Source organism: Cupressus sempervirens, chromosome 3 (genome assembly GCF_028749045.1).
Source record: "Cupressus sempervirens isolate cs-2001-9-10 chromosome 3, ASM2874904v1, whole genome shotgun sequence".
Taxonomy (NCBI): domain Eukaryota; kingdom Viridiplantae; phylum Streptophyta; class Pinopsida; order Cupressales; family Cupressaceae; genus Cupressus; species Cupressus sempervirens.
Genome location: NC_143120.1, coordinates 5,534,298 through 5,557,643, shown reverse-complemented (window position 1 = coordinate 5,557,643; position 23,346 = coordinate 5,534,298). Strand labels below are relative to the sequence as shown.

Genomic DNA, 23,346 nt, shown 5'->3' with positions numbered 1-23,346 from the left:
TAGTGATGGGAGGGTAGACACCGACCAAAAGATGGCTTGAGGATACATAAGGACATAGTACAAAGCCAACACAGCGACCTCCAAATGGAGAATTGGCGGATTGAAACCTTTGACGTATGTAATAACCCCAATAGGTTATAACTTCTTCAAATACCAAAAATCTTTATACTTCAGTTGTTTGACATTTTGTCAAACACTTTGCAAGCAAGCTCTGATACCACTGTAATGACCCTTCTCAAATCTGCCCTCAAAAAATGCTGATGAAAGCTCAAGGAATTTTGTCAAACACTTTGCATACAAGGGGTCATATGATTGATATAACTTTTCAGGTTGCTGCAATAACTCTTGTTTCGATTTGCATCAAAGAGAATGCTTACAAAAGACTCCAGATTTGTCTAAACAATGATCTAACATGAATGTGCAACTAATTTTGGCAATATTCAATACAAATATGTGACTTAAACTACTTACAATATGCAGCTACAACAATTAGTGATTATGACAAATACTTTGGATGCAACCTAAGATGGCATTATGCACTTACAACCAAGTGGTATTAATATAAACACTTAGTATGCAAAATTATGACATTGTTTATGCCAAAAAGAGAACTTACAAACAATTGGCATGCAAACTAATAAGTTGATCATCAAACTCTAGGTTTGCAATATAGATAGTCTAAAAATTACAATGCTTTTTCAATTGCAAAATCCTTGCCTTCCTTTGATACCAATAATGCCAAATGGCAAACAAAGACAAGTACAATATGAAAATAGTGAAGTGCTGATGCTATATTTTGTACTCAGCTGAAAACCTACATTTCTCAGAAAATATGCCAAATGAGAAGTGAAGAACCTGATTGTAGATGGCTGTAATAATTTTCTACAATGCTGCCCCTTCTGCTTTGCTTTTTCCGATTTTCTTTTTCGACTGCTTTTTCGGATTCGCTTTTTTGAACTGCTTTTACGGATTGCTTTTTCCGCCTGCTTTTTCGGTTCCGCTTTTTTCGAGCTGCTTTTTCGGCTTGCTTTTTCGATTCCGCTTTTTCGGGCTGCTTTTTCGTATCTGCTTTTTTTAGACTGCTACTCTGTTGAATCTCAAGACCATATCTTTCAATGGCGTCAAGATTTTCAGCTTGAAGGGATTTCGTCCTTCAAACTATTGAGACATGATCTCCAGAAAATTTTCCAATTTCTTTGATTTTCCCAAGCATACTTAAAAGAAGCTCTTCTATTTCTTTTATAGTGTTCTCACAAGGGCTCCATCCTTCGTTTTCTCAATGTGGGATAAAACATAACTCCCTTTATGTAACTTATGTCTCTAATGTGTTATAAAATAAAGGGGACTCTTTTAATTTAAATATTTCCCACAAACTATAGTCTATGCATTAATAAAGTTAAATATTTAAATTTAACTTTATAAAATAGCTTTATCAATGCATAACAAATCTTATTAATGATAAACAAGTCTTCTTGTCGATTTTAAACAATTACCATCGACATATCGTTGCCACTGGATGTTCGCCCATGCCCAAGATGACTTACTATAAATAGTAAGTATGGCCAAAGTTGCCTCAAAACCCCTCAGAAAAATCTGCAACTGAAACTATCTAGGCCAAATGGCCTCTAAGTCCCATTAATGTCTTGGTTAGTCTACAGAACCGTGGGGAAATAGGCTAACGACAACATCATGCTATGAATGCTAAAAAGGGGACATTACAATGTAGAAGCTCTGAGATAGTTATACGAATTTGCAAAGATGTAATAATCATCGCTTTTGCTCCCTATCACTTTGATTTTTGTGCTGAATCAATTAGTTTGCCCTTACTAAACTCTAGGTCAGGGTCCCTATTAGATCTTTCAGTCGATGGTGGCGGTTGTCACTGGATTATTATGCCCGACTTTCCTCTTGCATATTGGGTCTCTCCATGTCAGTCAATAATTTTTTTGCGGTGATCACTAAATTTTTTCTCTAATCTATGACTTGAAATGCATATTTAATATATCATATCTATTAAATTTTACATTTACAAACTAGCTCTGACACCATGTTGATATTCCTGGATCTGCTGCAAATGTAATAGCACTGCCATAATGTTTGGTGTGTGCTTTCCAAATGGCAGCCATCTCTCTAATATAGGATGAAGTATGGATAGACATGTCCATCTATTCATTAGTATTTAATTAATATAATGACAAATAAATATCTCATATATGTAATATATTAATATATATATTATGTCTCACACTTATATATATGATATATATATTTGCACTATAGTTTATCCAACTAAAGCTACCAAACATTAATAGGTCTAAATAAAATTCACTATTATAATTTCAAATTCAAATGAGCAGAAAGACAACTGAGTGTTCTACATTCTTTAGATATGTTCAATTTCTCAAAATCCTTGAAAAAACCTTAGAATTTGAAAATAAAAATGATTGTAAACAACAGGTCGAATGTCTATCTATGATTTCATGTAACAGAGACCCCATATTGAGTGCAATCTTGCTTAATAGCATGTTAAATATCACTTATATAAAATCTTTAAACCCTAAAAAACAACATTTTTTTGGAGAGGAATGGTGAAAAAAGAAAAAATAAAGGTTACAAAGTACTATAAAGGTTGTGTACGGGTTACTTAAACTGTAGATTTCAAGATGACAAAATGCTCAAACACTAGACCAGAGATTCAAGGTTACTGCAGCTTTTTTAGAGTTGCAATAAGTCTTTTATGACATAGTATCCTTACATTTACAAGTATACAAAATGTGTAAATGGAATTCAATTACATACACAGCTTAGAACAGAGAGATGGGAGAAAACCGAGAAATCTTACCCTACACCTTGTACAACTTGAATGCTAAAGCAGTGCATTTGTTTTGGAAAATGTGAACAAATGTCAAAATGTGAAAAAAGGCCAGGCTGTGTGTAATAACCCTCCTCAAATCTGCCCTCAAAAATGCTGATGAAAGCTCAAGGAATTTCATCAAACAATTCACATGCAAGGGACGTATGACTGATATAGTATTTCAGCTAGCTTCAAATGACCTTTTTACAATTTGCATCAATGAAAATGTTGTGCTAGAAGACTACAATGGACTACACAAATGACCTAACATGAGTGTGCTACTAAATTTGACAATATTCAGTGCATATATATGATCTAAGCATGAGAAATGAACACCTACAGCCAACTGACATTTTTACAAACAGTTGGTATGCAAACTAACTAGCTGATAAATAATGATATTAAATTGCTTAAATGACACCAACAACTGTTATCTTCTTAATTGCAATGAAAATTACAATGCTCATGAAATATGGCCAAGACTTTGGCATTTACATGGATTACAAAATGATAATGCTGGTATAATGCACACTTACAGCTGAAAGCTTATAACACCCTAAAAACAATACTAACAAAAGAACCTGGTTGTAGATGGTTGAAATAATTTCTTTCTATGCTGCTTCTTCTGCTTTGCTTTTTTCGAACTGCTTTTTCGGCCTTCTTTTTCGTACCCGCTTTTTCAGCCTGCTTTTTCGGTTCCGCTTTTTGAACTGCTTTTACGGATTGCTTTTTCCGCCTGCTTTTTTGGTTCTGCTTTTTTCGGGCTGCTTTTTCGTATCTGCTTTTTTCAGACTACTACCATGTTGAATCTTAAGACCATATCTTTCAATGGCGTCAAGATTTCTAGCTTGAAGGGATTTCGTCCTTCAAACTATTGAGATATAATCTCTAGAAAATTCTCCAATTTCTTTGATATTTTCAAGCCTGAATAAATGAGAGCTATCCTCTTCCTTTTAATCCCTTCCTCACTTGCTCCACGCTTCCGTCTTGCCAATGTGGGATAATACATGACTTTTAATATTACTTCTTTTTTCTTTTTACAAAGTCCATGTATGTACTCAAAAGGGGGACTCTTGATTTTTATAAAGTGACTTTATGAAACATTATAATATTTAATTTAAATAGTCTCTTTACCGTTGTAACTTCAAACATTAAAATAATATACCAAATAAACTCGAAATCCCACATATAATAGCTCATTAGAAAAAGCCCAACAAAACGCATCTCATCGTGTCACTGAAAATTGAAGGCACTGCATCCCCCTATTGGCTTACTAAAAATAGTAAGTCTTCCTGACAACCCAACAAACGAACTCCGTTTGGCCTGTAATTAAATTTGACTAGGCCAAATAACTTCAGGATCCCTTTTGAAGTCCTGGTTAGCCCTCGGGACCATACAAGAATGGGCTAACGACAACATACCTCCAAACTGGCTAAGTGGGGGACATTACACAGTGTGAATTAAATGCAGCCACTCACAATTTATTTATATTTTTTCTTCTATTTTGCAGGAACTCAGCCCACTTCCAGCTACCCACTTGTGAACTAAATTACAAATTATGTGGTACATGCCACATGGTATATGTGGGGAAAGTGTATTAAATTTATCGCTTCCCCACCCACCTGTTTATTTTGAAGCTCAACAGATTCCCGTTTGTGTGAGAGACTGCAAGAAGCTGACACATGTAAAGCTGTTTCATACTTATGAACACTTTTGACAATGGTAATGCTTGTTTTAATGTTTATGAAGTGATTAGATTTGATTGGGGCCCTCTGGGATTTGAAATAAGACTTGGATTGCTGTGATGATATAGTATTAGGTGAAATCCATTGCCATAATTGCAGGAGTGATCATTATTTTTTTTCCCCAAGATGAAAAGGGCTGCCTATTGAGAATGTAAGGATTATGGCTAAGGTAGAGAACTGTCATTATTTTCAGAAATCTGAGGCATTTAGTAAATAGAATTCATGTCTCATATTAATTAAAAAGACCCAAGCTGGCAGTACAGAAATACAAATATTTTGGCTGGAATGACTTCCAATCCTTGCTTCAATGCTCTGTTTGGTTTTTGAAGAACACAAATTGAGATGTTCGCTAGACATCAGAATTTGACAAAAGTTCAGCGGGATGCAAATCCAGGGCATCCAAACTTAGTGCTGCTGAAAACATGATGTCCTTCCTTGCACGAATCTCATCCAGGATATACACAATCAGTTCACCATTATCTTGAATATGACTCGCAGAGAAATCATCAAAACACTCTGGGGGATTTTCCAGATCATTTTGTGATTGCCTGATGTAGGATATTACAAAATGGCAGTGTGAAGTCTCCTCCTTTGATTTAGGGCATCCTTGATAGCGTCATTAGCCTAGTTTATTCCCGTAGGCTAATTAGGAGAATTAACAAGGGAATAGCTTAATTAATTAAATTAAGTTGTCTCAAATTAATGTGGCCAATATGTATTTTATTAGCTTGGACACTTTAAAGGTATTTGGAGGTACAAATTTGACTTTGGAGATGAAATTAATGGTGCATTCACCATAATTTGTTTCTGTCTGTAAGGCTGCTATCTGTTTACTTGTAATTAAACTATAGTTCTTTTTGCTTTCCATTTGATAATCAAGTCATTTTGGACCTTTACCTCCAAGACCTCTTCCATTTCAATTATTTCATAATATTTATTTTTAGAGATGCCTTTCCTCATTTCATTTTTGGGAAATTAGATCTTTATTATAATTTTTTTTCTCTGACCTCTATTTTATCCTTTATTTAAGTTTTACCTTTTATTTTTGTGAATATACACCTTTAGAATTCCTTTGTTGCTGTTGCTTCAGTATATGGGCTGATAAACACGTTTTTATTGCTGCTACTAACATAGTTATGTATTTCATGGCTGTATCTGGACGTGCATATTATTTACATGTGAAAATCTCAAATCTTTAATGCTTAATGGATAATCTCAGTAATTATATATCATTCCATCCTGCAGCTTGTATGACAGGATTCCTATAGCCAAATTCTATGCAGTGTGAAATGTTTCTGCCATCCATCTGACATAAAAGAAATTTCCCAACCTTTCTATTTCTCATCCGACTTCTTGAAAAATTGCATTCATCAAGTTTCCTCATATCTTCTATTAAGTCTTTAATGTCTTTTGCAGTCTGAGAATTATTGCACAGTGAGAAGAAGGTATCTCTTAGATCAAAGTATGTGAAATATCTGATTCTTGTCTTACAAAGACCCTCTAATTCTTTAGGTTCTGATGATTGGAGTTCTTTGGGTTATTCAGGATGTTGCACTAGCCATCCAAAGAGGTAGCTTGGATTGGGAAAGAGCTCTTCGTTGTCTACGACATGCTTTGCATACTATGCCTTCTCCAGATTGGTGGAAACGGGTTTTGTGTATAGCTCCTTGTTATAGACAACATAGTCAACAACAAGTGTCAGTTCTTGGCATTGTGTTTTCTTCTGAAATGATTTGTGAAGCTACAATTGATCGCATCATGGAACTCATGCAGCCTTCGAGTACAAGTAAGCATTATTAATTGAATCACCGTACCTCAAGTGTTACATGAGAAACAGGTTATTTTATGTGATGAACCCTGCTGGCTCACTATAGAACAATGCTGAACTATTGTTATGCTTTTTGAAAGTTTTGCAATTTTTATTTGTTTTTTTGAATATTTATGTTTTTTTATGTTTTCAAAATAGATAAATATATAAACTTGAATGGAAGAGATTGATCACAATGTTCACAAACTATAATTGCAATTGAACAATAACCAGTATTCATAAGGTTCACACTTCTATGCAATTAATTAATTATTGAGAGACCCTGGATCATATAGGAGATTTAACTTGAGAGCTGGAAATTTTTTGACTCCGGCTGTAGATGCCACTCCCTGATAATTAATCACCACTTCAAGATAGACCACGTCCTCCTAATAATGAAGAATTCAAATGCAATGCATGAAACACTGCTACAGTAGATGATAATATGCAGCCAGTAAATGGTAAACACTGATTGGAAACCAAACACAGCACATAAAATCGGAACACAGATCAAAGGAAAGGAATCACAGCTAAGAAATGCAGATTGCTGCTACTGTACAGTAATTCAAATGGCACCAAACTTGTGGTATGCTTACAGACAATTACCTACGCTAAATAGAAACCCTTCTACCTCCAGCACTGCAGTAGATGCAATTGAATGATATACAACAACCCCATTCAATTCCCTTTTGAACCACAATTAGAGCCTCCATCTTGAAGCTCTCACAAAAGATCAAATTCAGAAGTTATTTCACTTCCTCAAATGATTGCACAGTAGAAGAATCCCTGCTCTCCAATGGTTCATGTCTGATATTCATTTTCTGCTGATAGAAAATAGAAATACAGATATCTGATCACTGAGATTTATTTTGCAGATTTTACAATAAATATTTTTTTGTTCTAGAAGTTCCACTAGTGAAGAGGTAGTAATGGTCTATGGTTGCAAAATAACAATATGCTCCCGGTTCCTCTGTAATTTATTTCTCCACAATGTTTTCTTCAAATTCTTTTGAATAAAGTATTACTTTCTTGAGGTCTACTTCTTCCCGTTCACATATCTCACAAAGCTCATTAGATTTTGTTTCAATCTCCTGTTTTGTATTCTTTATTCACTGCAGATTCAGATGCTCAATGAATTCCTGTACATGAAACTCCAATAACCAAGGGTTTGGGACTGCCTATAGGCTCTAAAGTGACAGTGTTTGAACTCTAACGGATCCTTGGATTTCCACAACCCCCTTCCAAACTCTGCAGCTCACATGTCTATCTACTAGAGGTGCTGGCGACCATTATGACAGTTATAACAGCTCAAATTCTCACCATAAAATTAGAAAAGATAGTGACCAGCTAAGAAGAGGCTCATGGTTGGTATGAAGAAGGGAACCTTCACCTGGAATATGTAATACCACATCAAGCCCAATATAAGTTCACACCTAGCAATATGAAGTTTCCTATTTCAACAATGTGGTGGCTGAATTTTGAACTCCAAGAAAATTTATGATCTTCACATCATCATCAATTCGTGTGGCTACTTGTAGCAGCTAGGAATCCCAAATCGTCCATCATCCACACGATGTGCATCATTATGGGTGCCTTAACCAAAGTATGCAAGTATGAATGGTTGTGCCTTAAATTACTCCTTCCAAGTCACCAAACAGTGGTGACTTCTCCTTTACTTTCTCCCATTAGCAGGTGCAGCTGATTCAAAGGGGGTGGGTAACCATTCGAAGGTCATGACCTCTTGTTTCTCGTGGCAGTCAAAGCTTTGACGTATGATTCTGCACCGTCTTTGAAATTTTCCTTTTAAACACACACCAAACCTTTACACAAGCCGGAGAATCTTTTTAGTAAAATCCACATGTTTTCAACATCAGTCCTGATCTTGGATGAGCCATGCCAGTGAGGTCGGCAGTTTTTCATCCCCAACTCCAGCCTTGTGGTTTTTATCCATCAGGCGTCCATTAGGGTTTTCATCTCATTAGGAAGACTTTGGCTAGAGGGAGTAATCTCCAAGAAAGATAACTAAACAATATTCATAATGCATGCCTTTTTTTCTTCAACCTCCTTTTATAGCCCCTTGCAGAACTTTTTGGATTTTTAAAATCACTTCTCATAAATAATATTACTTGCGCACAAAGCTTTCATATAGTGAAATGCTCACTTTATCCTAAATTTTTTGTTGAATTATCGAAAGAATTAGTCACACATTATTAATAAAATAAAGTAATTTTGAGCAGCTAAATATTGAATTAATAAATCAATTTGATTGCTCAAAAATGGGGCATGGAAGACATGAAATATTTAACAGAAATTCTAGGCTCCTCAATATGATCAAAGCTGAAAATGAAACTCCCCCAACAAAATCAACCATTAATTTTAAGAATTTGTACCAGAAATTCAAATAAGGGTAAAGTACCAAAATCACACCAATTTATTTCCAATTGTGAATGAAAATTCATGTATGGCATTTATGCAAATATATTTCTAGAACTCTTATCTTGCAATTCAATTATCAGCTGTGGAATTATGTTTTTGGAACAAATTAACTTCTACAAATGTGTGTTTTGAAATTTTTTATTGTCTATGCAAGGTGCATCAACTTCCAATATATCTATTGCAGAAGCAAATAGGTGGCAGGAGTGGCTTTCATTTGCAGACCTGTTTTTCTTACTTATGAGGAATGGGAATATTGACTTCCTGGACTTCGTTGATAAGCTTGCTTCTAGGTTCAATAGTGTTGAGCAACAAATTGTTCGGACCAATCATGTAACATGGTTGTTAGCTCAAGTATTTCGTATTGAAATAGTGACAAGTGCATTGAATACAGATCCGAAGAAGGTTTGATTCATACCACAGATTTCTTCCCTATAGTTTTAATGCCAGGATTACAGATTGCGAATAGAAGTGTGCACACCTTTTTTTCTGAAATGCATATTGTTTTTGTTTACTTTTGTGGTAGTTAATACTTTAATCCTCTGAATAATGAAAACTTGACTTGTAAAAATCAAGATTATTTTACAACAATACATGCAAAATTTGGAGTGTGTGATGTTTCTATAAATTCAGAGCTCTGTGGGAATTGATTTTTTTTTGCACACATTATTCTTTTGGCATTACTATGCTCTCATAACCCATGCAGACCCTCATTCAGTATGGTACACTTGTAAGCTTATTGCTTGAAATTTTGAACACGGAAAAGCTGCTCAATTTGTACTAAGTGAAAAGTCTTGACTGCACAAGGCAAACATAAAATGTTATTAAGACAAAAGAATACTCATAAGAATTCATTTACAGATTGAAATACTATAATAATACTTTTGTTAATTGAAGTGTAGAATAATAATAGTTGTTTTCAAGCAGTGTTAGTCAGCGACGGTTGACAGACTTAACCAACCGCTGGGTCTATTTGTATTCATGTTGCAACAAAGTAGGGGGGTGTGTATTGGGGATTATTATGCTATATACTATAATAATACTTTTGTTAATTGAAGTGTAGAATAATAATAGTTGTTTTCAAGCAGTGTTAGTCAGCGACGGTTGACAGACTTGACCAATCGTTGGGTCTATTTGTATTCATGTTGCAACAAAGCAGGGGGGTGTGTATTGGGGATTATTATGCTATACAAAGTTATATCATTCTGCCATATCTTGCATTATATGGTTTGTATTCTCTCTGGTTATTTCTGTGATGCCATTGGTGATTCAAGACAATTTGAGGAAGAAAAAGACTCACATCTGGAGATTCACACCATGCCAAGGAATTCAAGTTCGGGGAAGAGAAATTGCTTCACAAGTGAAAGAAAATCCTAGGGTTTCTGTTATGTGTCAAATATGGAAGTGATGTTATTACATACCAGCTATGGAAGTAGTAATATCACCATGACAATGTACTAATGCAACAAGTCTATGTTTAACAGAGGATTAGTATAAATAACAATATCATAGAAAACACACGACAATGACAGAATACTACTTTATTGATTGTACAGAAGTATTACATTACTCGCAATACCAACCTCCCTTCATTGTTCTAGACAACCCTTACACATAGCACTCAGGTTGGTTAAGATTACCAACTGTTGTGACTCTTTGGTACATCTTATTTCTTAACATGTCTACTTATTATTTGCTAATTACTTATTACTAACCTCCAATTTCCAACATTCCTTTAGAAATCCAAGAATCAACATGAAGGAGACATCAACTACTACATGAAGGATTCAACAAACCCAAAGGGAAAGAATATGGAATCCAATTTTATGGAGGAGGATTCGAGGCTACAAGAAGTCTCAAGACAAGGACAACTTCATGCAACTCAAAGAGAAGAATTCCAAAAACATCGAAGAAGAACATTCTAGATGAAGCAATCTGGGAATCTGAACCATTGCAATTGTTCACAAAAAGTGCTTGATTAAGGTGCATGGCTCAATTAAAAGGGAATATGAACCACCAACTTTAATTTTTAGACATTCTAAAATCTCTGTCATGACTGGATGTAGTATGGTACCTGGTGGGTAGTGAGTACCTTGTGCTTTTGAAAGCTGAACACTAACCATTTTAACATCTTCAAACGTATTCTGCAGAAGCTTGTAATGTCCATGACCAGAAACCTATGGAAAGCTGTAAGAGTGAAAATCAGCCTTCTAAATCACTAGCTACAAGGCATAGGTTGTTACCACCCATATTAGTTTTCAAAGCCTTTACATACTGCAAGACAGTGCCAATTTAAAAGAGAAAATCCTAACATGATGAAAGGGTCTGTACTAAACAGAAAACCATATGTACTACCAGATTTATGTGAAACAAAAATAAGGAAACAGTAGCATGTAAAGGTTCCAAGGATTTGAACTACCTAAAATGATCCTTTTCTCTCTCTCTCAAGCATAGAGTGCTACCATCTGATGTCGAGTGATCATGAAGCCATCACAAGGTGATGTATTACTGCTGAAACTAAATAAATTTAATCCATTCATCTATCTAGATACAAACTGAAATACAAGCATGCATTCCATCATGTTAACCAAGGGGAAGCAGCCCCATCAATACATTTTATTTGGGATTCTGATGCAATGGAACATAGGCTTATGTTTAATAAGCATAAAAGACAGTTATAAAGAAAATATTATTGACAATCACACTCGTATCCTGGTAGGTATTTTCCTGTTACAAAATAAAATAAATAACACTGAAGGCATTGCCCCGTGTTAGCCGACTGGATGGTTCCGGCAGTATTTTGCATTCTGTAGCCGACGGTCCGGCGGTGTTCTTGTAGCCGACGGTCCGGCGGTGTTTCTGTAGCCGACGGTCCGGCGGTGTTTCTGTATTTTGTAGCCGATGGTCCGGCGGTGTTTCGGTATTCCGTAGCCGACGGTCCGGCGGTGTTCCCGTAGCCGACGGTCTGGTGGTGTTCTTGTAGCCGACGGTCCGGCGGTGTTTCGGTATTCCGTAACACCGCCGGACCGTCAGCTACAGGAACACCGCCGGACCGTCGGCTACAGAATGCAAAATACTGCCGGAACCATCCAGTCGGCTAACACCCCGAGCCCCTTAAAATTGCTACATTGCCTCAAGGGATGTGGTATGCTTTATTAATACCACAAGCATACATGCTGCGTACAATAGAAACTGCTCTTTGCCTTATTCATATTGCTTTAAAACCAAATTATATCAAAGCTGAGTAGCAAGTATTCAACACACAATAAGCTGCTATAAATGAAATCTGACAATAACATATCAGTCACTACATCATCTAAATCTCATTGTCAAATTCGAAACTTCAATACTTGACAATGCATTTATCTACAGAAGAATTCAACCCAATGCCATTTAGACAAGCACAAAAATCATTGTTCAATTTGTAACACATTATACATGATCCTAGAGTAAGACAACAATTTATGTTTTGTATTTCCTAGCTGTACTTGAGGCTGAGCAATCATCTTCAAGATGAATTGAATAGTCATATCCATATTGTTGAATATAACACAAGTCATTTTATTGAATGTTTATTTTAGCTATCCAAGTTTCATTATTTAAAAATTTCGATCTTTTCTTGCATTACATTCTTGTACTCGACATTGATAGCCGAGAAGGATATTTTCCATTTTTCTTTATTCATTCACAGTCCTTTAAATCTCTATTCATTTTTTAGAGAAGTTCATTCCCACCAATCACAATCTCATGAAAACTCTTGGAAAGCGACAGACATTCTTATGTCATTTTTGTACAAATTATTTTATTGCCTGTAGCGTGTTTATTATGGCCCTTTAATTTCAGAAGTAGTCAAGGTCTGCTAGGTACAAGTTCGAGATTAAAATCTGCTGGACAAGTCTACATCTCAATATTATGGGGGTTACAAGTAGTTGTAGGTTAATTTATAAGTTTCTACCTATATTCAGGTTGTTTCCTTACTTCAATCATCAACTTTGTTCTTTTTCCTAGTTTCTAATATTTAATGTGGTAAAATGGGAATCAATTAGCATAATTTGGTCCTTTGGTAATTGGATATCATCTTTAAAACGTACATACATATAGATACATTTTTGTGTAGCTAGTGAGATGACAATTTTTTAATGCATGGTAATTATCATAAATGATCTTGCAATTTAATGTATACTTTAGTTAATTGCTTACTGAGTTTTTTCTGTGGTCTAGATGGAAACAATACGGAAAATACTTTCATTTCATAAAGAGAGGCAATCAGATCAAAGTGCAAATGGTTCTCCCCAGAACACACTACTTGAATTTATTAGCAGCAGTCAAACATTACGTGTTTGGTCAATGAATCCTTCTACTAGAGAGTTCTTAAACCCAGAAGAACTTCAGAAAGGCAAGCAAATTGATGAGTGGTGGAAGCAGATGTCTAAAGGTATTGCTACTTTATTAAGCACTTTGAGAATAGAGAGTTTTCATTCTAGTGTCAAAGAAAAACTATGTTATAAGTCCTTGAGCATAAATTGAAATAATGAAATTAATTTATATCCAGAAATGACTAAAGTCAGTCATTGGGAGTGGGAAGAGACTCTAGATTGATTGTCTGTCTTACTCTGAAAAAGGCTGATGGAGCTCAAGCTCTGTCATCTCTGCCTGTTAAGGAGAGACAAAATAGAGGGAACTTTATTCTTTGTCATCCTTTCTACTATGAGATCGAAGGTGGATAGTAATATCTTTCGAGAGACTTGGGCTGTTGTTTGTCCACCTCTCTTTGCTACCTTGATCAAAGGTGATTGTATTTTCCCCCTCATTGGATTGTCATCATCCAACATACATTCTTACACAGGAGATTTTAGGCTAACCACATACTTCTTCCAGCACACAATGAGTGTTGAAGGGTGTAAGGACTTGTCATATACAACTAATTAATTCCAGAATGGATCACAGTTTGCAAACTTGGACTCTTAGCAAAAGCTGCCAACTAAAAAAAAAAAATTAGTGCAATCAGGATAGAGGAGTCCAATGAAGGACAGTCTAACCTAGCAGCCTAAATTCAAACAACATTAAGACACTAATATCTATAGTGAAAAAGTTGGAACAAATGATATTAAAGCATAAAAAAATGACGAAATAAAAAATTCTATGCTAACTTCTGTAAACCTCTGTTTGAGCATATAATTAACAAGCTCAAGCTTCCAATGATGTCAAGCTCTTAGTATCAATATAATGATAACATCCTATTATTAAATCTACAATGTTACTTTGCATATAAAGGTTGGTTATGAAATGATGAATGAGATGATGAATTTGTAGATTAAATGGATGGCTATGCTTTGATCATAGATTATTGTGGAGTCGATGAGAAGAGGTGGAATAGTTAAATTGACGAGGAGTCTGTGAAATTAGTGATAATATTGATTTGTTGACTTGGTGTTAAGTACCTTGTAATAATCCAGACCCGAGAAGTGGCAACATGCATTAATCAAATGCGATATAATGTGGGAAATGGTGACAATAGTTCAAACCCAGCATTTTAATTCTTTCATGATATGGCAATGGCAACATGTACAATATCAATATTCGGATGGATAATTCAGAAATAATAGAACACACCGTCATGCATTAAACCCTATATATTACTCCTCCGTGTTACTATCCACTAGTGGGCTTATGATGGCAATCGTTTGGAATATCATATAATCATATTACAAGTCTGAATGAATAGAAATATCTACTGATGTAAACAAGATGTAATGTCCCCTTTTTTAAGAAGGTTCCTGTAGTTGGCGAGGTCAGTTCACCATCGCAACCCTCGTGAGCTGACAGTAGGATTTGAGGGTCTCAGTTGTGTGGTTATAGGCTTTCCAATAGCCTATGGTGTGTTTTGGCTCCGTTTGAGGGACTTACTATTTATAGTAAGTCAATCTGTTGGTTTCGATGAGCTTAGTTGAGTCAGAGGAGTTGGAGGATGCTCTCTGTTTTTATTTCGAGCTTTTGGTTTGGGCTCCAAGAATCTTGGAAGGAGCATCTATTTATAGTAAGTCACCCTGTCAGGTTCATTCATCATCTTTCATCATCAGGATCACTTTGGTGTTGTCAGTTTTCGATTCTGATGCTTCTTCGATGGTTTTCGCAAGACGAGTGAATTATTATTATTATTCATCTAAATGCGCTAAGGTTGCTATTTTTGTTGGTATTGTTGGTTTGTCATCTCAGTATCATAGCTCATTGGAACCGGGATGAAAAGTTTTAAATCATGGGAACAAGAAAAAGTGGTCTTACGTGTCAGAATTTGAAGTTATGGTGGAAAAGGTCATTTTCAGAACAAAAAACAATTAATAAATGAGTTTATAATGACACTTTATTATATTTTAATGTTGTGTGTGGGAAGCTTCTTAAGTGAAGTTCATTTGGGAAACTTTGTGCCATTTGGAGATTATAAATATGAGCCCATTTGATGAGTAAAGCATCCCATTGATTATTTGTTTTTGTTGCTTGCGAAGAGTTTCTGAGTTTGTGGATTTCTTTTCCCTTACTAAAGTGTAAGGGTTTGGAATTGAGAATTGCCCGATAATTCACAGTTGAGGCCATAAAATCATTTCAGCTTGAGGTTTGCCTGCTATGATATTCACACAGTGGCAGCTTGTTGAATTAAGGGTTTGTGCATCTTCTTATAGCTGTTACTGGGCATTTGATTTGGTGGTAATTCTGGAGCGATATATCTCTTTGCAAATTTGGGTGAACTGGTGACTGTGTGAGTGCCATTAATACCTCTTGTTTGGGCGCCTGTGTGGCTGCCAGTCTGGGCGATTATCTAAGAAGAATAATCTGCATATTGAGAGATAAATTTTCCCTATCAGGCTGCTTGTTTTAGCACTAGCATTTTCTGTTATTGGCGTGTTTCCTTGAGAGCATTGAGCCACATTCAAGGCCTATATCAGACTGGTCATTGGGCATTGGATCTGGACAATTTCTTCCAGCAAAATTCACCATTTTTGGTGTTGGTTCTCCCTATTATGACACTACCACTCTAGTCAAGAATGTGCATTGAAGGCTCAGTTTGGTGGGATCAAATGTCAATGTTTATGAGGCTGCGTTCATGCAAATCATTGACTGTCTACTGCTATTCACATTATATAGGTTCCAATCGAACTCATATTGTATTTAAATAATCATTGTATGCTGAATTTGGGAATAAATAATTGTAGATCAATTTTGAGAATTGAGCTTGTTAGTGTGAGTTGTTTATATCTGCTGAATTTTTCATTACATCTTCATTACTACATTTGGGCTTATTTCATTTCTAAATATCGAAAAAATAAACAAATACATACCAAACATCACATACAGTTTTGAGCAAAGTTGTGTGCCAAGTGCTTGACGAAATGTCAAGCTACTGATTATAAAAGAAAATTGATGTTTGATGGAGCAATAACCAGTTTGGGTTATTTCAGTGGTATCAGAGCGATTTCCTACCAGCCTGCAGGAATTGAGCTCAATTTTTATTTTGGTTGGTGCTAAGTTTGAAGATTTTCAGATCTGATTACTAGAGTGACCAACACTTTAATTTTTCCAGCTATGGACGGACATAGGACTGGCAATTCTAGACATCGATGGAGTAATAAGGAAGTTAGTGTAAAAATAAATGCTTTGCAGGAGAGTATGGAGAAACTTAAGCTTCATCAACAGAGGCTAGTGGAGAGCTTGTCAGATCTAGCGATAGTTGAGAGGGTAGCGAGGTATATGGTTTCTGCCTTTAGAAGGCCGACATCGAGGTTGTAGGGAAGGAAGCTTGAGTTTTCCCCTACAGGTGTCCATGATGCTGATGTTCCTCCATTTAGTATGATGCTGCTAGTCCTATTTGCAATATTGATGATGGACTAGTTTCGTAGGGACATGTGGATGTGCTCGTGATGGATAGCAACATTGAGCTTCAGTAGGTTGAGGCTCCCAAAGTAGTTGCTGTGGTTAGTTCATAAGCAGTTGGTGATGTAGTTGTCACTAACTTCTTAGACTCACTAGTGGAGGGAGTTGTTATTGGTGACTTATATGTTAGTTATAGTAGTGTTGCTCCTGTATAAGAGGCAAAAACTTCCTTAGGTGGGACCGAGGCACATATGGAGTCACCCAACTACGATGTTGGTGATATGGGTGTTACAATGAAGTCAGGAGATGTAGATACAAATAGTATGGACACACCTGATTATCCATTTGATGATGCTATGAGCTTCACCGGGTATGAATCCCTTGCTAGGTATTAGCTGATGACTCTGAGGAGGTTTTGGATGGGTCTCAGGATCAGTGTTTACAGGATCTATCTTTTGAGCTTGAAGCTGAGACATGTGGGGATATTGGTATTGCGAGGGCTTCCATTTCTTCAAATGAGGAGTTAATTAAGGTACATAGTAGTTGTATCTTGGATGCAAAGTTGCGTGAGGTTGATAACACACATGCAGCGAGTGATCTTGTGGTGGGTAATTCTGATTCGATTTCCTATCACAGTTCAATTATTGAGACAAGGGGGCTTGCATAGGAGTCGAGGGTTACAGAGGCATCATGTGACCAGTCAGTTGAAGGTGAGTGAAAGTGACATCTCTTTAGCTTTTGAGTAGTATGATTTGATCTATTAGATGCGGGCTACATCTGGTTGGGGTGTTCCAATGTCTGATGAGCACGATGATAGTATTCTTTCTCTAGCAGAGGTTCATGCGCTTCGAGAGGTTGTTAGGATCTTGAAGCATAACTATTCGCAGCTAGTTGCTGATAGGGATTACCTTCTGGATTGGGGTAGCACCTATTATGAGACATTGTTAGAGAAAGAGGAGGAGGTGGTTGAGCTCACCCAAGAGCTTGAGGTGACTGTGGACTCTCTTCAGTATACTCAGTTGGCTCTTCAGGAGTCACAGTCATGATTGGATGAGGTGACCATAGAGTTGGAGCATGTTTGGACCACACCAACCCCAGAGCTAGTTCATTTGCATATTGTGGTTGGTGGTGAGTTTGCTTTTACGGTTGGGGATGATGGACGTGATGATGTGGCAGACACATCCATTTTAGATATGGGTGTAGTAGGTACGAATGAAGTGAGATTATCAATGGAGTCGAGCTCTCATGTTGATTTGCTTCCTTCTGCCAGAAGCGAATCTATTTCTTCATCTCATACAATTGATAGCATTGGATAGTTGGCGGTGACACATTTTCAGAAGGATAAACTGTGGGTCGCAGGGGAGCAGGTTGATGCTTCCACACATAATTTCTACTGCATAAAGTCATTCATGGAGTATCTGTTGGAGAGTTTAGATGTGTGGGAGGATTCTTATAGAGTGTCTGAGGGTACTCTCATCTGAGGCTCTTGTGCCATTTGGAGGTTGGTGGGAAAAATTGTAGATACTTTGTCTACTATGCTTCCCCACAGGGATTTCGAGGTTGGGTTTGCTAAGAGGATTGCCCAGGATCCTGCCCAACCAGTAGTTCAAAGTTAGAGATTGTAGCCATCTTCTGATTCAAAGACTGATACTGATGAGCCCTTGATAGAGATTGGGAATTTTTATCGACAATACACGATGAGGAATGCTCATCACTTTTATTTTGACCCATAGGTAGAGTTTTTGGTTTCACGTCGGTGTGGGTTGGCTCCAGTTTCATGCCATCCATTATGGGATAGGTTAGCACCACCTTTTGTAGATGGGATTGATAGCTGCAAATTAGACCTATTGCAATATCTACACACCCAGGGTAGTTTGGCAGAGGTTGGAGTTGGTGGTAGTGTTTTAGGTACCTATGGTTGTTACCATCTCCATACTGCAGTTGGGTGTGAGTATTAGTTTGATGAGAACTCGGGTGTAGACAGAGTTCGTATTTCAGTTGGGTTGAGTTCCGATGAGTTGATGCCTTCATCAGCGCCTCGGGTCAGTTTTCAGATGATTCTAATATTGATGTTCGTTATTTGGGTGTTGGTGCTATAGGAGTTGCTTGTACACAACAGGGATAATACACAGTTCTACCTTTGGGATCCAGGTGGATTGTGATGTCCATTTTGCTCTAGGATTGCTTGGGGACAAGAAATCTTAAGAAGGGAAGACTGTAATGTCCCCTTTTTTTAGCAGGTTCCTACAGTTGGCAAGGTCAGTTCACCATCATGACCCTCGTGAGCTGATAGTAGGATTTGAGGGTCTCAGTTGTGTGGTTATAGGCTTTCCAATAGCCTATGGTGTGTTTTGGCTCTGTTTGAGGGACTTATTATTTATAGTAAGTCAATCTGTTGGTTCTGATGAGCTCAGTTGAGTTAGAGGAGTTGGAGGATGCTCTCTGTTTTTATTTTGGGGGGCTCCAAGAATTTTGGAGAGAGCATCTATTTATAGTAAGTCACCCCGTTAGGTTCATTTATCGTCTTTCATCATCAGGATCACTTTGGTGTTGTCAAATTTCAATTCTGATGCTTCTTCAATGGTTTTCGCAAGATGGATGAATTATTATTATTATTCATCTAAATACGTTAAGGTTGCTATTTTTGTTGTTGTTGATTGGTCACCTCAGTATCATAGCTCGTTGGAACTGGGACGAAAAGTTTTAAACCATAGCTACATAGTTTTGGAGATAACTCTCCACCCATTTATTTACTATCTCAGTCTACCCATCTGTTTGTGGGTGGTAACTCGTGTTGGGTGTCAATTCCGTACTTGCCAATCTGAAGAATTCCTACCAAAGAGTGCGAAGAAATTTGCTATCCCTGTTGCTCACAATGGTCCAAGGTAAGCCATGTAGATGAAAAACCTCTCAAAAAAATAACTCAGCTACTTGAGAGGCCGACTAGTCTGCCGCTATAGCATAAAAATGAGCAAACTTAGTCAATCTGTCCACAACCACAAAAATGAAATCTTTGCCCTGAACTCTCTATAGTCCTGTACTAAAGTCTATGGAGATAACCTCCCATTTTTGTGTTGGAATAGGAAGAGGTTGTAATAATCCGGCTAGAACTCGTGCTTTGACTTTATTTGCTGACAAGTTTGGCATTCTCTAACATGCTGAAGGACATCGTCCTTGAGGCCCTTCAATGAAACCTTTCTTTGACTTGTCTATAGGTTTTGAAAAAACTTGGGTGTCCAATTGATGATGCATCATGAAGGGCATTCATAATTTTTACCTTGAGCTTAGACTTGGGCTCGAGGTAGATCTTATCCTTATAAAAAATCACATCATCAATTACCTTGTACCTGCTGTCCTGGAGTTGCCTATCATGATCTGACAAGCTTGAGTATTCTTGGAATACTCAACCAATAACTGGGACTTCCAATCTGCTGATATTTCTAAAATGACACAACATTCTACTATTGAAGGTCTCTTGGAAAGTGCATTAGCAACTATATTGTTCTTACCCTTGACATACTTGATATCAAAATCATAGGTCTGAATCTTGTGGACCCACTTTTGCTGTCTTTGATTCAGATCCTTCTATTTTAAGAAATATCGCAAGCTGTTGTGGTCCGTCTTAAATGTGAATTTTCCACCCACCAAGTACTGTCTAAACTTGGTTAAGGTGTGCATAATGGCTAGCATCTCCTTGTCATAGGTGGAGTACAACCTCTCACTGTCCTTGAGCTTCCAGCTCTCATAAGCTATCGGAGGCCTGTCCTGCATCAGAATCGTGCCAATTCTGTTTCCTGAAGCATCGCACTCTAAGACAAAGGGGCGAGAGAAGTCAGGAAGTGCTAGAACCAAGCATGTGCTCATCACCTTCTTGAGCCTATCAAAGACTACCTTTGTATCATCCGTCCACTTGAATAGCCCTTTCCGTGTGAGATTGGTGAGGGGAGCTGCTGTCTGAGAGAAACCTCTAGCGAACCTCCTGTAATAAGAACAAAGATCGAGGAAGCCTCTCAAATTTGATACATTTCTCGGAGGCGACCAATCTAGGATTGCTTGTATCTTTTCCTGGTGTACTTTGACCCCATCTACACCAATCATGTGTCCAAGGTAAAGAATCTCGATCAATCCGAACTCACACTTCGATTCCTTTGCAAACAGTGAATGTTCCCCCATAATGCTAGTACCTCATCTAAGTGTTGCAAATGCTCCTTCCAGGTCTTGCTAAAAACAAATATACCATCAAGGAATACCAACACGCTCTTCCATAACTGATTTTTAAAAATATGGTTCATGCATGACTCAAATGTGGCAGACACATTAGTGAGCCCAAATGACATTACTAAAAACTCAGTGTTCGTAGTGACATTTGAAAGCTGTCTTAAGTACGTCCTTACGAACACGTATTTGATAGTATCTGGGTCGAAGATCTATCTTCGAGAAATAGACTACCCCATGTAGCTCATCTAATAACTCATCAATGTGAGGATTAGGGTACCTATTCTTAAAGGTTCGCTTGTTGAGAGCACAATAATCAATACACATGCGAAGAGTACCATCCTTTTTCACCAAAACTACCGAAGAAGCAAAAGGGCTGGAGTTGGGTCTGATGTGTCCCATGTGTAAGAGTTCCTTAATCGTCCCTTCTATTTCCTTTTTATAGTGCCTAAGGTGATGATAAGGGTAGTAATGACAGGCTTGGCACCCTCCTTTAACTTGATGATATGCTCAACTCGTCTATCTGGGGGAATTCCCGAGGGTATGTTTGTCGTCGAAAAGATTGTGTAGCGAACGGGTTGATGTCGTCGGTAAGGATTGTGTAGCTGATGGGTTGATGTCGTCGGTAAAGATTGTGTAGCCGACGGGTTGATGTCGTCAGTAAAGATTTTGTAGTTGACGGGTAGATTAGAATTGTTTTGTAGCCAAAGGACCCTTTCGGGAAGGTTCGGCGGAAAGTATTTATACCCCGTTTGGGATCATTGTAAATCATCTTATCATCAATTATGTAATCTCTTGCCATATGTGAATAAAGGAGTACTGTTGCTGTTGTTCGTGTTCATTATCTGTGTGCATTACTTAATTAATCTATGCGGTAAACAATGTCCTCAAAGAGCCTCATCGACTGAATGTCACAGTGAAATTGCCATCTTGAGCCTAGTCTAGCCTTAGAGGAGATGAAACAATGTGCCGCCCAATCCATGTCATCATGCCTCATAATTGCCTCCATCTTGTGAGCTGAAATCAGTCTGGGTTCACCGTCTGGCATGGCCTTGAGAATCACCTACTAGCCCTCCAGTACGAATTCCAGCTGCATCTTACCATGATCAACTAAATACTTGCCGATGTCTGTAACCATTTCCTTCCCAACATGGTGTCTAACCCATTCAAATCAACAATGTAAAATCTATCTCTGCACTTAGGATTTAGTGCTAGTCGTGCGCGTCTGCATCTCTCCATACACTCCTTGAGTGCGGTCAAGTATTTGTCATCCGTGTTGAAAATTGACCAATCGTCTAAGAAAGCCTTGAAGTTACCTACTGACATCTTGTCAAATATATGTAGGATGATCCTTTGAAATGTTGCCGGGGCATTGTACAGACTGAATGACATCCGATTGTAGGCGTAAATTCCATCTTCCACTACAAAGGTTGTTTTCAGCTTGTCCTCCTCAGTGATGGATATCTGATTGTAGCTAGAGAATCCATCCATGAACGAGTATATTTCATGTCCGACAACTTCCTCCAAAATGCTATTAGTGAATGGTATTGGGAATGGATCCTTAATTGTTACTGTGTTCAGACAATGGAAATCTACGCATATTCTTATTTGATTTGTATCATTTTTTAGTGAGATTACGATTTGAGACACCCGCTCCCTTATTTTTACTTGAAAGATAATGCCTGCCTTGAGCATTTTGTTAATCTCATTGTTGACCCGTGTAGCATAGTCTTTTCATCAGGTACTGTTGCTTTCATATGGGCACCGCTCCTTTGTATTAGTGGGATCCGATGGACACATAATTTTGGTGGCACTCCCTTTAGGTCTTTGTATGTCCATGCAAAAACATCCTTGCACTCCATGAACATTTTGAATTCTGCCGCTTTCATTACAGGATTCTAGTCATCACCACAAAAATGTTTTTCGGGTTGCCATCCTCCCCTAAGTTTACAGTCTTCACTGTAGGTTCTTCATATCTACTAGGTTTCTCTTCACTGAATGTGTGCATGGGTGTTTCATCTATCTGTGCGTCTCCTTCCTTAAATTCTTTGTATTCCGTTGTAAATTCGTTCTTCTCATCTTCCTTAATTCCTTCATCCACCCCTAACATGTGACAACTTGGCAAGAGTTCATAGTTCTCCATTTGCCAGTAGAGTAGGCCATTCAATGAGTCCAATTCATCATTATTGGATCCTCCTAGTTTCAGAATTCCTTCTTCGTTAGGTTCCATCCTTTTCTTTCCTTCATCAATTCCTTCTACGCCTTCGGAGTCTGACAAAGACGCCACGTCTTCTCCCACCATCTGAGTGTGTAGGTCAATTATAAACTTGCAACCCCCTCTTTCCATCAAAGGAGTGTTCCTTTTCTAGTCATGTTTCACCTTTGCTTGTGCTAGCCGACCCCTTCCAAGGATGGCGTTGTAACTT

General features: G+C 37.5%; 1 protein-coding gene across 3 annotated transcripts in view; it reads left to right on the top strand.

The window, feature by feature from the left end:
* The window catches only part of LOC149564443 (mediator of RNA polymerase II transcription subunit), a 381,382-nt gene that overhangs the window by 70,581 nt on the left and 287,455 nt on the right, over window positions 1-23,346 (top strand). For 2 of the 3 annotated variants that reach the window (XM_089817990.1, XM_089817989.1), the window contains exons 5-7: window positions 6,145-6,385; window positions 8,997-9,244; window positions 13,061-13,274. In XM_089817990.1, the coding sequence (XP_089674116.1) occupies window positions 6,145-6,385; window positions 8,997-9,244; window positions 13,061-13,274 (703 nt within the window). The remainder of the gene's footprint in view (window positions 1-6,144; window positions 6,386-8,996; window positions 9,245-13,060; window positions 13,275-23,346) is intronic. The other variant, XM_089817991.1, reaches the window with a different exon arrangement.